This window comes from Phocoena sinus, chromosome 14, assembly GCF_008692025.1.
Source record: "Phocoena sinus isolate mPhoSin1 chromosome 14, mPhoSin1.pri, whole genome shotgun sequence".
NCBI classification, from domain to species: domain Eukaryota; kingdom Metazoa; phylum Chordata; class Mammalia; order Artiodactyla; family Phocoenidae; genus Phocoena; species Phocoena sinus.
In genome coordinates, this window is record NC_045776.1 from 72,438,712 (window position 1) to 72,456,093 (window position 17,382).

The 17,382-nt window shown below is 54.5% G+C and overlaps 1 protein-coding gene across 7 annotated transcripts in view; it reads right to left on the reverse strand.

Moving 5' to 3' along the window:
- The window catches only part of TRPV4 (transient receptor potential cation channel subfamily V member 4), a 75,606-nt gene that overhangs the window by 56,263 nt on the left and 1,961 nt on the right, over nt 1-17,382 (reverse strand). For all 7 annotated transcript variants that reach the window (XM_032602898.1, XM_032602894.1, XM_032602897.1 and 4 more), the window contains exons 2-3: nt 4,864-5,277; nt 1,774-1,946 (exon numbers count right to left, since the gene is read on the reverse strand). In XM_032602898.1, coding sequence (XP_032458789.1) covers nt 1,774-1,946; nt 4,864-5,246 — 556 coding nt within the window. In that variant the 5' untranslated portion in view covers nt 5,247-5,277. The remainder of the gene's footprint in view (nt 1-1,773; nt 1,947-4,863; nt 5,278-17,382) is intronic.

Consider the following 17,382-nt stretch of genomic DNA (forward strand, 5'->3'; position numbering starts at 1 on the left):
AAATGGGGAGGGGTTGCAGTTACGGACTCCACCAGTAGGTGGCGAAGTAGCTCTGCCCACGAGGGGATGAGGGGCGGCTGGAGCCAAGGGCCCTAAGTTGACTGCCAAGTTGGAGGTTGTGTGTGGGCGGAGGGGAGGGCCGGTCACTGACTCCCCTAAGAATCAATGAGCCTCTGGCTCACGAGCCTCTGGCTAGAAAAACACGCAGGGGCAAATCCAGGTTTTGGGGAGCCCGAGACTTACACAATTTGGGGATCCTGTTAATGAAAGCGAACACACAATTACAAGTTCCAGATTAGGTCCAGGGCTACAAAGGGCCAGAGCACGCAAGGGGCCTGAAGCCTAATTAATGGGCCTCACGGTAAATCCCCCTCTACAGGTGCGTTATTCTGTACAATTTCAGGGCCCTCTCCCAGCCTATCTTAGGGTCCCCCACCCACCCTCATGCAGGCACACTGGCCTGGGGGTTCCCAGCCTAGGCTTAGAGCCCCCTTTCAGCTCAGTCCTGAACTCAGAAGCCAGAAGGCTTGGCAAGCCCAGCCCGATGCTGCTCCGTCCGCCGAAGCACAGGCACCATGATCCCCATCTCACAGGGGTTCACTCCACCCCCAAAGCTCCCCACTTTTGCCTGGTGAACTTGGGGGGCCAGGTGGGGCCATTTGGCCGGGGCTTAAATGTGGGTTATCGCCAAATGAGATTCACACCATCACGGAGACCCTCTCCGCAACTCTAAGCTCGTGCCCCAAACAAGGCCACAGCACCTGGCTGGGCACCATGAATGAATATTTTTTATAAGTCCAGTAATTCTCTTCTGATGGACACAATAATACAGCATCGTATCGTTTTGGTGTTCAAAGAATCTGGTTGATAAAGGTATATGTGAAAAATATACTGCAGAGCCGGTCAGCCTACTTTCACACTTAATTTACCTGAAGTACCTAAAGTCTCCAAAAATGGCCCCTGGTCTCCCTGAAGCTTCGTCAGCCCCGAGCTGCCACAATTCTCGACATTTTATATGGATTTGTGGGGTCACTCGGCCAGTTAATTACAGCTCACCTGGCACCCGGCACTTAGCAGGTGGCTGACTTGGGTGGAGAGGCTCACAGGCCACCTTCCCCAATTTGCAGGGAAGCCCTGGGGTAGCGGAGGGAGCTAGTGCCCCGAGGTGGGTGTTCTGAGCCTGGACGAGGCTGGAGAGTGAGCTGTCTGGGCTGAGTAAGTCCCAGGGCAATGGTGACTGGGCTCCAGCCTATAGCGGGGAGCCAGAAAGCTGGGCGGGAAGGGGGGCAGAGCCTCAGAAGCAGAAGCAGGAATGCCCTGCTCCCCACTCCAGAGCTCCCCTCAGAGGGGGCAGGAGCTCCTGGGACCCCAGCTGCCTTGTGCTTGGCACTATGGAATTCTCTGTCCTCAGAGGCCAGGACTATGCTATTATTATTACGCAGGGTACAGATGAGGAAACTGAGACCCAGAGAGGCCACACGTCCCTTAAGTGGTAATGGTGGGATTTGAATCCAGGTGGGTAAACTCTGCTCACCTATGACACTAATCTTTTCATAAATGAAGCCTGAATGAATGAACAAAGAAAGGCAGCAAAGGCCCAGAGAGGTTAAGTAATATGGTAAAGAACACACAGGACCAGACTCCCTGTCCAGTGCTCTTCCTGGCTAGCGCAGCCCACTAACCCAAGGGAAAATGCTTAGGGGAAAGGGGGCCCCCAATGCCAGGCCTCCCCCAACTCCCAGCTGGCCCACCTGCTATTCCTGGGTGGCTTACCCCGGAACTCCTCGTCAGTCAGCCGCTTCTTGTGGGTCAGCAAGAAGGGGAGCAGCCCGTCCAGGTCAGCGGTGGAGCCCCGAGACACGATGTCAAAGAGGATAGGCCGGTTGAAGACTTTGAGTATGGGAGGCGGCTGGGGCGTGGGAGCTTTGGGGCTCTGTGGCTGCTTCCTAAAGGGGGAGGAAGCCGGGTGATAGGAGGGCTCATCCTCTGCCCATCCCACAGTCTCTAGCCTTAGGGGCCCAGGGATTGGGGGGTGGGGGCAGCTGGAGCCCTAGGGAGGGACCAGACTGAGAGGAGAAAGACATCTGGAGACACAAAGGAATGTTTTATCCCAATAGACTCTACCTGGTACCTGTGTGTTGGTTGGAGACAGACAGAAAGAACACACAGCCCACCCATCCACCCACCCACCCATCCATCCATCCACCCACCCATCCATTCACCCATCAGTCCACTCATCCATCCGTCTACCTATCCATCCATCCATCCATCCATCCATCTATCTATCCATCCATCCACGCACACACACACCCATCCACCCAACCACTCTTCCATCCATCCATCCACCCATCCACACACCCACCCATCCACCCACCCACCATCCATCCATTTGTCATTTACTAAGTACTTAAGAATCCAGAGACTGGAAGAGACAAAGATAGTAAGAAAATAAAGGAGGAACACCAGACTAAAAGATAAAGCAACTCTATCTTTTATTCAATCATTCACTCCTTGATTTATTCATTCAACAAACATTTGAGACAAATGAGGCCACGCACATAAGTGCTTAGTCCAGGCCCCACCAAAGTAAACACCCAATAAATGTTAGCTGATATTCCTGTTATTATTTAGCGCCTACTGTGTATCCAGAGTCTGTATGTGTGGGAGAAATGCCGAGCTACAGAGGCAGGTGGAGACAGAACAAGATGGAGAGGGCTGGGGGAGAGGAAGCAATGGAGAAAGAAAAAAGGGAAAAAAACACACATTCATTCAGTCATTCAATAAACACTCATTGGGCACCTACTGTGTGCTAGGTTTTGAGAGCCAAAGAGCTGGAGCAGCAGCAGCCCAGGGGCACCATGAGGGCAGGGACGCCCTGTGTCATGTCCTCACGCACCCAGTGCCCGGAACATACAAGGGCGAAGAACAATCTGTGAAATGAAGACAGGATGGAGAAGAGAAAGAGGCGGAGATGGGGAGGGAGAAGAGGGGGTGTAGGGGAGCAGAGAGTGAACCACGACAGAGGTGGCAGGGCCAGAGGGGGAAGGGACACTGAGGCAGGGGCTTAAGGGCAGAGAAGGCCAGCGGCTCACCAGGGGGAGTGGACAGCCGCTCTCCCTCCTTCCTCTGCCCGGGCCCCAGATTTTACACCCCAGGGCAGGGCCTCCAGTGATGGGGGCCATGGAAGGGGGAAGAGGTGTTTCCTGACGACGGGGGCACACAGGCTAGGGCAGCCCCCATTTTATCTGCTCCTGAACTGTGACCTTTGAGCCAAAAAATGAGATGAAGTAACACCCTCGCCCTCAGTCTTCACCGAGGCAGCCTTCGGGGTCTCTGAAGACCTCAGCCGCTTAGCCACGTCCCAACTCCTCTGCGGCCCCCGCAAAGCCGTTAGCCCTGGCTGTCTGGGGTAATGGTGGGGATGAGGGCTTGAAGGAGGGGATCTGAGGGAGGGGAAAGGGAGACAGGGAGTCCACCAGCTTCCAATGGGACCTTGGAGGGATGGGACACCAGGGCACTTTGCTGCCCTGGGCCTGTTTCCACCTCTGAGTGGAGTTTATGCAATTTGTCCAGTACAGCATGTGGACTGCGAGGCCCCATTTCTTGGACACATTGAGCCCCTCTAGCCTTGGGCCCCTGTACATGCACTTCCCTCTACCTGGAACAACTTCCTCCCACCACCCCCGCTGTGTGGCTGCCCTTTTTCACCCCTTAGCGTTGGGCTTAAATGTCAGCTGCTCCAGGAAGCCCTCCTGGACTACCTTTTCTGTATCAGCTCCCCTCTCCCACCTCAGCACCTCCCCAAAAGTGAATTGTCTAATCACTTGCTTATTACCTGTCTTGTCCTCCAAACTGAAGGTACCAGTGACAGCTACTCAGTGTCTGAGCTGAGTAGGGGTAACGTCTGTTCTGACTCACCCCTGGAGCCCCAGGGCCAACCGCCCTACCTGGCATGTGGTGGGTGCTCCAGAAACGGTCACCGAACAAATTGGTGGCTCAGTGAATAAATAAAGGAAACAAAGCCAGGGCTGAGGAGGTGAGTGGGCTTCATCCAAGGGCATAAATGAGTCTGTGATCAGCAAGGGGGAACAGAGGAGGACCAGGTGACAACAGGGCATCTGCAGACTTCAAGACTCTCCTCCAGACACACACACAGGCCTGAGAGAGGTTTTCATGGGCGGATGGCTGGGCAGAGAGACAGCAGATGAATAGATGGGTCGATAGATATTTGAATGAGTGATGGTGGATGGATGGACGGACTGGACAAGTGGATGGGCAGATGGAAGGGTGGGTAGCTGATGACAGAGAAAGAGAGGGAAAGAGAAAGAGAGAACAAAAGAAAGACATGGAAATGAAATGAATGAATGAATGATGAATAGTTTGATAGCTGACTGGCTGGATGAACAGAAACAGTGAGTAGGTGGGAGAATGGATGGATTTTGGCTAAGTATATGGCGGATAAATGGAAGGTTTGTTGTATGAGTGGATGACTGGCCAGAGAGATGTGACAGATGGATAGATGGGTAGATAGATATTCGAATGAGTAGATGATGGATGGATGGACGGACTGGACAAGTGGATGGCTAGGTGGAAAGATAGGTAGCTGGATGAATGACTGAGTAGATAATGGATGGATACACAGATGGATGGATAAGTGGACAGACAGATGAATGAATAGACACGTATACAGAAAGGTGGACAGATAGGTGGATAGATGGATGAGTAAATAGGTACACAAATGAATGAATGGATAGAAGGATGGATGGATGGGTGAATGGATGGATAGATGGATGGATGGATGGATGGATGGATGGATTCAATACAGAGGCGGAGACCCTCGGCCAGGCAGCCAGCAATACTCACTCTATGACCTTCCTCCTCCACCGCTTGTCACTGGGGTGCTGACGATAGGTGCCATAGTCAAAGAGCGAGTCCATGGGCGCCTTCTTGGGCCCAGGCACCACTGAGGACTCATACAAGGTGGACTCCAGCAGGTCGATGGGGTTGGGCACCCCCTTGCGGAAGGCGCCCTGGAACTTCATGCGCAGGTTTGGTCGCCCATCGCCTGGGCCAGCAGGGCGACCACTATCAGCCGGAGAGGGCGACGGGGAGCCGTCCTCCCCCTCGAACAGGTTGGCCAGCGAAGAGAGGGGGAAGGTCTCCCCGCCGGGGATGCCACTCTCATCCCCGGGGGGCTCGGCTACCTCCCCAGGCCCCGCGCGGGGGCCTTCGCTGGGATCCGCCATGCTGCCCCTGGACCTGTCTGCACTGCTCGGCCTGCAAGGGAACAGGAGGGGAGTCAGGCCGGCTCCAGGAAGCCCCCTCCCACGTGGGCAAACAGCACTGCTGCCAGCTTCTTCAAAGCCACCGTTGTAATGACAGGGGTTCAGGGTGGCCACTCCCAGATGTGGTTGGCCGCCAGCCCCCAGCAGGAGCTGCAACAGAGCCTCTTTCAGGGACCTGGAAACGTGAGTCTGCCTCAGGTCCAGCTACCCTGGACGTTAGCTGGAGGAGAAAGGGCATCAGAGTCACACTGGGTCCCCAGATCTGGAGCCTGGGGCCTACTCCTGGCCAACCAAGCCAGCTTCGGGGCCCCCAGAGTAGGGTTCAAGTTCCAAGCTCCACATTTAGCAACCGTGTGATGCGAAAGTGGATGGTTCACAGCCTCGGTTTCCTCACCTGTGAAATGGGGAAGCAGAGAGCACATGTTCCAGTGGCCAGTGCCGTGCCTGCCACACCGTAAGCACCTACTAAAACATAACCATCAAATCTATGCTTCAGGGACACTAGGTGCTCAGAAATACTCATGAACCCACTGTGGGAGTCAGTAGCCCTCAATTTCCCAGCACCATCATTATGACCCCATTTCACAGAACAGGAAACCAAGGTTCCGAGAATTTAGTTAACTTCCCACAGTGCACAAACTCTGCTCCCCAGTGCCAAGCGCTGACCCCTTCCCTCCCCTCTTTGCCTGGTTAACTCCTGCCCACCTGTGATCCCAGCTCATGTCCATTCCTCTGGGAAGCCCTCCCTGACCATTTGTTCATGAGATTAGTTAATTCCTGAGCTGTGAGCACCAGAAGATAGGGAATGCATCTGTTTCGTTAACTCCTGTGTCCCTGACACCTAGAAGGGTGCCACATGGACACACGACCTGATGACAAAGGTATTATTTGTTCCCATTTGTCAGATGAGGAAAATGGAGCTTTAAGAGGGGAAGTCATGGGCTTCCCTGGTGGCGCAGTGGTTGGGAGTCCGCCTGCCGATGCAGGGGACGTGGGTTCGTGCCCCGGTCCGGGAGGATCCCACATGCCGCGGAGCGGCTGGGCCCGTGAGCCATGGCCGCTGGGCCTGCGCTCCGCAACGGGAGAGGCCACAGCAGTGAGAGGCCCGCGTATAGCAAAAAAATAAATAAATAAATAAAAAGAGGGGAAGTCACATAGCTTGTAAGAAGAGTTGGACTTCAATCCAGTTCTCTCTGGCTCCCAGGCCCAATTAGCCAGGAGAAGGGCAAGGGAGGGACAAGGCCCTGCTGGCTGTCAGCCCCTGCCCTCTGCGGCGCGCCACTGGGAGGGCTAGACACCAAGGGCAAGTTTCCTGGAACTCCTACCATCCCACCCGGGCTGCAGGAAAATGTCTGGAAAGCCCTCTTTTCTATATCTCTCCATCCCCACACATTAGCAGAAAAACAAATAAAGATTGGTTCCCACCGTGTTTGTTTTGTGGCTGCCAGGAGGGAAGGCTACGGCACTGCAAGAGGCCTCTCTTGGCAGGTGCAGCAGGGCACACAGAGGGTCAGAGCTCCTGCCGGGGACAGACCCCCTTCTAGGCACCAGAAGGTAGGGAGAGCCTAGATTTTAGAGTCTTCCAGGCCTGGGTTCTAACCCCAGCTCTGCTATTTATGTGCAGCATGACCTTGAGAAAGTGACCTTAGCTACCTGAGCCTCAGTTTCCTCATTTGTAAAATGGGTACAATATAGTAGCTTTTTTCATACGTTTGCAGGAAGAAGTAAATGAGATCAGGCATGTCCAGTGTCAACCCTGGGATTAAACCGGGGGCTGTCAATGATTATAATCAAAGGAGTAAGTAAGGGTTAGGAGCACAGTTGCTGAAATCAGATATACCCAGTTCCCATCTTGGCCCTGGTTAATTAGCAGCTGTGTGATCCTGGGCAAATCACTTCCTCTCTCTGGGCCTCAGCTTCCCCACCTGTAAAACCAGGGTAACCACACCTCCTCCTAAAGCTCTTGGGAAATGCCAGTGCCCTCAGGAATTTGAAGCACCCACCTGATGCCAGCACTTAGTAGGACTTCAGGAGACATTAGTTCCTATCCACCCGCCAGGTGGGAAAGGGAGACCCCTAGTGGTTGCCACGTGAGTCTGGGCTTAGTAATGCAGGAATGGGGGTATGTGGAGGCAGAGAGGGTGTGCACTGGGGTGCAGGCATTGAGGGGGAAGATTAGACTTCCCCCGGCCCAGTCCTGTTCACCTCAATGGGGACCCAGGGTCAAGGGAAGAGGAGGCATTGGGCACGTGCTTCTGCTGTTAACACCCTCCTTATTCCTGCACCCCGTCCCAGGGCCCCACAGGGGCAGGACAGCCCCTGCCTTAGGGGGGCCAGAGGAGGCAGCCGCTCAAACCCCCGCCATGCCTGCACCCCCTGCCCTAAGAAATCTCAACTCAGATGGCATCCAGGGTTTCTGGGGACTCCACAACAGGGGGTCTGGAGTCAGCCAGCCCCAGGTTCAAATGCCCCCTCAGTCACTCACACCCTGCTCATAGCCTTGACAAGACACATAGAGATCAATATGGACATATTAATTATGGTGAAGTAGCAATTTTGAACTAAACCCCCGTCATCATGGTGATTACGTGGCTCTGATGGGCCCAAGTGCTTCATACACGCACTCTCACCCGGTCCTCACTGCACCCTTAGACCAGCAGTTCTCAGCTGGGGGCCCTTCTGCTCCCCAGGGACACTCGGCAATGTCTGAAGACGTGTTTGGTTGTCACACTGCGCAGAGGAGAGAGGGCTACTGGCATCTAGTGGGTCAAGGCAGACCAGGGATAGTGCCAGACATCCTACAATGTACAGGACAGTCCCCACCACAAGGAACGACCCAGCCCAAAAAGTCAATAGTGCTGAGGTTGAGAAATCCCGACCTGGAGGTAGGTACTGCTATAATTCCCCTTTCACAGATAAGGAAACTGAGGCTCAGAGAGGTTAAGTGACTTGCCTGAGACCACCCAGCAGATTAGTGACAGAACCAGGATTCAAATCCTGGCAGTTGGCTGTGGAGCCTGGGCTACCCTAACCCCTCAGTTGAAGGCATGGCCTGGGAGCCAGGCGCCACACCAGACCCTTAGAATATCTTGTTCAAGGTGCACAACAGCCCCGGGAGGTAAGGGTTATTATTCTCAGCTCATGCTAATCTCTCTGAGCCTTGGTTTCCCTACAATAAAATGAGGTTGCAAAACAGCTTCTATCCCATAGGGCTGCTGTAATGGGCAAGTCAGGTGTCTCTTGGGCACCTAATAAGCACTTGACAAATACTTTAATCATCGTCGCCATGATGATACGGTCCCAGTTTACCTGTCCTCCTCACCACCCCGCCTGCCGGGCACACACATGTGGTAGGACTACAGCCTGGCATTCACGGCCCAGGTTAACATTCACCAAGCCCTCCCAGCCTCTCCCTTGGTTAACCGGCCAGAGCCTCCCATTTTACAGCTGAGGAAACTGACTCTGAGATGCCACACAAGAGAGTGAACGAACGGCCTTGAAGAAGGCCTCTGGACTCCGAACCTTGGACTCCTTCCACACCACACAACCCAAGTGTGTACAGACACCACTATGCACATCCACACACATATACACGTGTACGCACACACACATACACACACAGCCTGCTCTGTGGCCATCCCCTCCCCAAACACTGCCCTGTTCTCTGTGGTTGGGGACAGAGTTCACTCCCTGTTCTAATTTGCCCTGTAGGCTGTTATTACACATTCCAAACCCATGCCAGATTTAGAGGGAAGGAGGGGTACAGGGCAGGAGAGAGGCTGAGAGTCCTCCTTCATCTCCTCTGTGTGTAAATATCGTGTATGTTTCTTCCTGTCTCTCCCCATGCCGGCTTGCCTGCTGTGAGCCCTGGGAGTGCCTTTGCAGCAGGTAGCACCCAGATGGCACCAGGAGCACGTCTGGGGCTCAGCGAAGGACATTTAGGCAGAGCGTGGACATCCCCACACACTGTGTGACCGCTGTGTTCACTTAACGCAGCAGATTTCAAATGTTTTTGTTTTAGCATCAAGCAGCAGGACTGGAAACCATTCACCTATGTATTTACTCAACAAATGTTTATTGAGCACCTATTGTGTGCCAGGTCTTGGGGACACAGACGTCAGCAAGACAAAGAACTCCTGCCCTGCTGGGGCTGACCTGGTGGGAAAACAGAAGAAACCGCTATAGACAAAGCAAGAAGCTGAGGCATGTCTGGTGGCAAGAGCTGGTTAGACCAGAAGGGCTCGGGAGTGGCCGAGGTCAGGGGTGCTGGGGTCCCGGGCGGGGTGAGGAGATACAGTGCTGAGCCAGGGTCCCCAAGCCTTCCTCTCTGCCTGGGTCAGACTCCAGGCTCTCCAGAAACATGGCTGAAGGTCATGCATTCTGCTCTGATGGCCCTGCGGACTCAGTCAGAGCAGCCACACCCACAATCCCTCCCCCCTAAGGAGGGGGCACCTGGTAGGAGCTAAGGGGGCATGGAAAGAACTTGCATTTTGATGTCAGATCAGCGGGTTGGCTCCCAGACTCACCGCTCATCAGCTGGAGGAGCTTGAGAGACTTACGTAGCCTCTCCGAGGCTCGCTTGCCTCACCTTCCTTGAGGAACTTAACTGGGTCATCGTGAGGATATATGAATTGTTAACTGGGTCATCGTGAGGACTATATGAATTGAGTCAAGCACCTGGCACAGAGTAAGCCCTCAGTAAACAGCAAACCGCAAGACTACGTGAATGGCAGGTGCCTTCTGAGAATCCCGGACTCAGCTGGGGTGGGGTGGAAGTCTCTTGCTCCATCCCCCTGTCCCCACGCAGAGGGTAGAAGAAGGGACCCATCCTCACCGTTACCCCCGTGGCTTTGCCTGATCTCATGGAACCCCTGGCACGTATGTCAAATCCCATCCTCCTGATTATGTGACAAGGAAAGCTGCTTAAATCTGGGGGCAAGTTTAGGCGTGCAGGGGCTGCTCTACCCCAGGGGGAGGAATTCCAGGGAGCTGGGATCAGTGCACTCCATCTGCTAAGTGCCACCTGCTTGCAGGGCAAACAGGAGTGGAAGCTCAGGGAATTCACAGTCTAGGAGAGAAGGCAGAGGCTTTCCCCCTCCAGGCCTTTGCCTGGGCTGTTACCCTCTGCCTGGGATGTACTTCCTCCACTAACCCTTTCTTCGAGTATCATCTCAATCAGCACTTCCTCTGAAAAGCCCTCCTGCCCCCCCCACAGTCTAAACCGGCTCCCTTGTGTTCACTCTTAGAGCAAATTGTGCCTCTCTTTATAGCGCTTCTCGTGATTAGACTTTGACCTTTACTTATATCATTCTTTTATTCATCTTCTCTCTTCTCCTCTAGTTTTGGGTTCCATGAAGGAGGGACTCTTTTGTGTCTGCTGTCTCTCCAGCAATTAGCATCGTGACGAGGCATCAGTAAGTTCCTACACTGCAAGGCAAGGTCCTCTGAAGTTCTGCAAGGAGGAAGGTGGGAGGAGGCAGCACTAAACCTGACGGGCACAGGGAGGGGCTGCAAGGAGGAGGGCTTGACAAGTGGAATGGGATACAAGAGCAGAGGAGACAGCAAGGTCAAGGGTAGGGAGCTGGGAAAGAGCAGGGGGCACTGAGGAACGGTGCAGCCTGAGGCATCGGAGAAGAAAGGTGGGAAGGAAGAAAAGATGGGTGAGTGGGTGGGCGGGTGGGGAGGTGGGGAGGAAGATGAGGATGGATCCCAAGGTTTGCTGGTGCCGAGAGAGAAAACACCGGCTCTGTCCAACCCCCCTCCCTCCAGGTGAGGAAACTGAGGCTCAGAGAGGTGGAGTCACTCTTACAGGGTTGCCCAGCTCCTTAGAGGCAGAAGCAGGTCTAGGATGCACGTGGCCCCAGGACCTATGCCTTCGGTGGATACTTTACAAGGACCAGGAGACTCGAGAAGAAAAGGGTGGAAGATGGGGGTTGAAGAAGAGTGGTTTAGGGTGAGTGGTGGGAACCAGGGGCCCCAGAGGCAAACTGCCCACTCACCAGTTGTGTGACCCTGGGCAAGTCACTGGCCTTTCTGTGCCTCTGTTTTCTCACCTGTAAATGCTGATGATCATAGCACCTATCTCCGGATTGTTGAGAAGGTTAAAGAAGATAGCACCCAGCAGAGAGCACACACCCAGTAAATGATGGCTGTTGTCAGCATCATCGGTATCATTACATCATCATTATTAGAAGATGAACAGACAGACTGAGGACCAAGGAAGGTATGATAGCCAGGGAGGGCGGAGTGGCTGGGCCCAGAGCCTGGGACTCTGGCAGCCACCTCAGAGCAGCTGCCACTGGGAGCTCAGCCCCTTGGCCAGGCAAAACCCACTGCCTGCCAAGCTGCCCGAGGCTCCCTGGGCCCTGGCAGGCGGCAGCAACAGGGGGCATCACGCCATGCCGAGCACCTTCCCCAGACAGCCTGTATTTACCTAGCAGGTCTCAGCCCAGCCCGCTTCCTGTTTGCTGCACAGCGGCTGCCTGACCAGGCCTGACAGAGCCCCAGTGTCCTGCCGGGTCCCCCCACCCAGGAGGGTGCCCAGGCGGGGCAGGGCGGGGGTGACTCACTGGGCCCCACAGAGGGCAAGGCCAATGTGACCACGGCCGTTACTTGGGCATTCTGCAAGTCCTTGGCCAGAGGGATTCCAACAGTGCACACAGATACCCCTCTGAGCTCTCACGGGCACGCATTTGCTTCCAAGGTCCCCGGCCCCAGGGTGGGAGCCACCAGGAGGCAGTGTGGCCCAATGGTTTAAGAGCACACGCTGAACAACACTGAAGGCCACGTGTGATAGGATCCCATTTACATGAAATGTCCAGAACAGGCACATCCATAGCAACAGAAATCAAATTAGTGGTTGCCAGGGGCTGGGGGGAGGGGGGGAGACAGTGACTGCTAGCGGGTACAGGGTTCATTTTGGGGGTGATGAAAAGGCACGGAAACTAGACAGTGGTGATGTCTGTATAACTCTGAACACTCTACAAAGCCACTAAATTGTACACGTTGAAAGGGTGAGATGCATGTGAATTACATCTCAATAACACTTCCCAGCTTGGTGACCTCAGACAAGTCACTTCCCCTCCCGGAGCTTCAGTTTCCTCGGTGCACAACAAGGAAACGTCGTGAGGTTATACGCTCATAAAGGGTCCAGCACAGGGGCTGGCACAGAGCAGGGGCTCAAGGACATGAAGTCCCTGTCCCAGGAAGCTCCGGCTCCTTCTTCCCTTGCCTCGCCCCCTCCCATCAGAGCACAGCCCTGGATTCCACCCTCTAACTCAGCCCTGCTCAGAGCGTGATGCTACCCAGATCCAGCTAGGAAGACGGAGGCCCCTTCTCCCTAGCCCAGCCCCTCTCCTGGAGGACAGTCACAGCCACAGAGAGCCCCCCCAGAGAGGATTCTGTGGCCTCAGAAACTACCCAACCTATGTCCTCTTCCCCACCTGCCACTTCCTGGCAGGGCGGCTGGGAGCAAGTCATCTCTCTCTAGGCCTCAGTTTCCTCATCTGTACAATGGGGGAAACAATTACTGCCACCTGGGAGGGGTGAACCCATATTTGCTTTATAGTTATTGGTTGGACTCTACATTCACGCTTTGAATTAAAAAATAAAATGATAGCTCTTACACCAAAAGGCTGTTGTGAGGATTGAATGATAATGGAAGATAATTGATTGAGTTGATAATTCAAGAGTTTAAGACAGCGCCTGGTGCATAGTAAATGTTAACAAAAGGCAGCTGCCTTTTCATTGTTAATATTCCCTCAATTTACAGCTGGGGAGACGTGACCCAGGACTTGTGACTCTACGCGAAGACCTGGCCTTCTGAAAGGGTCTTCTCCCCTCCTTGTTTCCATCTCTCTTCCATCACGGCCCCATTTCCTAGCTGGGAGACTGAGGCCCAGAGGAGACAGGATACCCACCCACCCATACCTACACACACCCCTCCACCTCATACCCACGTGCAAAAATCTCGAGGTGACCAAGTCAGAGAAGAGAGCAGACACCGTGGAATGAATGGGTCGGGCAGGAGCTGGGAAGGGAGCCCCAGGCAGCAGAAAACCAGTTTGAGATCCTGTCTCTGCCCCAGCCGACCTCACCAGCCTATGCCAACAGTAGGCTGCGTCTCTGGCTAACTGCTTGGAATTATGGCTGAGAGTAAGGCCTGAAATCCCACATTAGCAGTGCCTATCCTCCCATTGGTACATGTCACACAGCATCTTCTATCTCTTTTAATCCAAAAAATAACTCTAGAAGTTAGATATCATCGTCTCCATTGTCAGATGAATAAACCACGTCTGGGGAGAATGGAGGGGAGGGGCTGACATTTATCCAACATCCATCATGTGCTGAGCGCTCTCCCGTTTACTTCTCATCCCCATTTCACAGATGAGCAAACTGAGGCTTGGAGAGACCAAGAGACCCAGCCGAGGTCACAACTCAACAGGAAGGGAATGTGGCCAGGATTCCAACCACCTGCTTTTAAGCTCATTTGAGTTCATCCCTTCAGGGTCTATGAAGCCCTCTCCCTGGGGTCGTCTTTCTAAATGCCACGCCCCTTGGAAGTCACGGGGCAAGCGGGCACGGCACAAAAAGACTTAGAGTTTCGATCGTGGCTTTGCCACTTAGTAGCTGTGTGACCCCAGGCAGATTATGTCAGCTCTCTGAGCCTCAGTTTCCTCATTTCCAAAAGCGAACTAATCACAGCACCTACTGCTGCTGGGTTGCATGGTCATTGTGGGTGTCAGAGCCTCATAAAGTGCAGCCCCCAATGATGGGAACGCGGACACAAGCTCCAGGAGGGCAGGGACCTCTTCTGTTCCAGTCACCACTGAGTCCCCAGTGCCTAGGACAGGGCCTGGCACATAGTATCTATCCAAGATATACTTGCTGAGTGAACGAACAAACGAATGAATGAACGCATGTATATAAGTGAAAGGAATCACAAACAGCTAAGTCATCCTCCACAGGGCAGACAGATCTCCACAGCTGAACCTCTACCCAGCTAGCTAACTTCCTCCCTCCCATCCTTTAACATAATTTATTGAGCACCTACTGCGTGCTGGGCTCTCTGACCTATAAGGTTCAATGTCCCCCCATGAGGTGGCAGCTATCATGAGTCCATTTTGCAGATGAGGAAACTGAGGCTCAGAGATGCCAGGACACTTGCCCAAACCCAAGTCTGAATCTGAGCAGGCGGGTTCTCCTGATGCCCCCGCCTTGCTGATTCATCTGTTCAATCACTCATTCCTTCCTTCCTTCACCATTCACTCTGTCCACAGGTATTCCTCAGCCCCTCCTCTCTGCCAAGGGACACAGGGACAGGAGTGAACGGGCAAACCGGTCCCTGTCTGAGGTCAGTTGGCCCCTTGCCCACCGGGGTCCCCCTGAGCCTGTGGAGCCCATCGGGGACACACGTTGGAAGTAGCCCCCCCCCCATATATACCCTTGACGAGCTGTCCCAGAAGGTGGTCAGCCCTCCAGGTCAGCCGGGTGGAAGCCAGGCCACTCCACCCTCAGGGAAAAACAGGCGTCCAGTGAGACTGAGGACCCTTTGTGCGGTGGCAGCAAGGGCGGGGGCAGGAGGGGCGGCCGTTACTCACCACCCAAAGAAAAATAAGCATGTTCCCGTTTGGTCAATGGCCCTCCTGTCTGCCCCGCCATACCACCACCTCCTTCCGTAGCCTCTCCCACCCTCTGACCTCACCTGGAGCAGACCTGTGAGCGCCTCCTATGCCCATGGCGTGCCGCCTGTGACCATCCCTCACAATTGAGGAAACATGATCAGAGACGTGGGGTGACTTGCTTGAGGTCACACAGCCTGCAGTGGGCAGGGCTCGGAGCAGAAAGGGGAAGCCGATGACCAGGAAGGGGCTCAGAGGTGGGAAGGAAGTCAGAGTCACAGTGAAAGCGAGGGCCTGGCCTCCCTTCCTCATTCCTGTTCGGCCAGGGTGACAGCTCAGGGGCACCCAAGGCAGGGGGAGTCCAGGCCGGGGCAGGAGTGGCAGTCAGAATAACCCAGACCTCCCCAACTGGCAGAGCTCTGACCTCCAGCAAACCCCAGGTGGCAGCCCCAGGAACACCGCAGCAAGTGGCCAAGCTGGGACGCGAACAGAGGTGGGTCAGACTCCAAGAAGGGAGAGTCCAGTGGCCTTTCAGGAAGGAAGCTGAGCCACCCACTGGGTTTTCAGGGACCCAAGGTGTCCAGTCACTGGGATCTGGCTTTCAGGTCCAGCTCTCCCATGAGCCAGCGGGGCATCCCTAGGCAAATTACTTCTCTCTCTGAGCCTCTCTGAGCAAATTACTTCCTTCCTCTGCTGTAAAATGGGACTCAGTATTCCTGCCCTGCCCACCGCCAGTGGGGGTGATGCCGTGACACCATCAAGGGGACTGTCAGGCAATAGACACTGGTTACACACTGAACAGTCTGTGTTGCTCTGGAGACTGTCCACAACCACCCCACGAAGCAGGCACTAACATTATCCCATTTTACAGATGAGGAAACTGAGGCCCAAGAAGAAGTAAGGGGACTTACCGAGAGCCGGGATCTGAACCAGGTAGCATTACATTAGGAAAGCAGGAAACTCTGGCGGTCCTGGCGCTCAGTCAATGCCCATAAATATTTTGTAGCTGAAAAGGCAGCACCCCTTGCCCAAACGCAAGTCTAGCTCTGCCCCTGCTACCTTCCACCTGCTTTCCTGCCACAGAGGGGTTCTCAGAGAGATGAGCTGGAGGAAAAGGCACCCCGGCACAGGCCGGGGGACAGGATGAGGAAGACGATAATGCTCAGAGCCCCATCTGTGTGCCCCGGACTGTCCTCGCAAAGAGGGGGTTGACAGCCTCATTTGACAGATGAGGAAACCGAGGCTCAGAAAGATGAGGTGACTTGCCCGAGCTCCCCTGGTGAGAAGGCAGCAGGCCTCGGATTTAAACCCAGGCCTGTCTGAACAATTCAGGTTCTTATCTCTAAAGTACAGACTATCTTCCCATGACCCCAGATCCAGACAAATGCGGACAGGCCACTTTGGAAGTTAAGGGCATGGATTTTAGAATCAGATAGATGGAGTTCAGATCCCAGCTCCGGCCCTTCCCAGCTGGGCAAGCAACTTCACCACCTTGACCTCAGTTCCTCCCTCTCAAAAATGGGTATAATCCCAGCTTTGCATCCAAATGTACTGAGTGTTGGGCTCAGCGCCTGGCGCACAGTAAGTGCTCAATAAATGTTCGCAACCATCGTAATGACCACTAATGCAGCCCACGCTTGGCTAAAGCCAGAAAGAACCTTGCACCCAGAGTTCAGAGCGGCAGCTGCGGGGCCCAGGACCACAAGCATCTCAAGAGATCTGAATTAATCTTTAACAGGTGAATTCCACCCCAACTTGGTGACACACAGCATTCCAGAGGGCTTGCTAGCATGAAATGTTCCCTTGGCTCCCCAGATCGTGTGTGTGACAAGAAGAGGAGCTAGTCCCTGGGTCCCCATGAATTGGGGAGGGGCCTGGAGTGTCTTTCCCGGAGTCAAATGGGAGAAACTGAGGCAGACAGCAGGCTGCGGGCCTGGGAGGGGTAGAGCTGCCTGCTCCACGTGGCCCCCTCCCTCCTGGGAACACACGAAGGGCCTCAAAGGACTCTGGCCCTCTCAAAACGATGTTTTCAGTCACTCAACCGTGCAACAGTGATTTACTGAGCACCGCGTGCCAGGTGCAGTGAGGCCAAGGCTTGTGTGGTTCTCTCCCCCCCTACACCTTCCAGCCGCCCCTGCCAGTCCCTACCTGGGGCCTCACACCTCTGGCCTGGATGACTTCCCCTGCCCGGCCTCCCCGCCTGGCCCCCACTCTGCGGACCTTTCAAGACCACACATCCGGCATGTCCCTCCCAGCCTGGACCCCTGTACTGGGTCTGACCCAGTCCCTGCCTGTCTGATCCCCTGTCCTTCCTGTTCATGTCACACACTCCAGACAAACAGGATGATGTCTCAGCTCTCCAAACCCTAGTTTTACCACCTGGTGACAGGTAGAAGTCAGGTCTTTACCTAAAAACCCTTTTGCCCAATATCTGCATTTATTCCTCCAGGTGAGGCTCAAGTGCCACCTTGATCAAG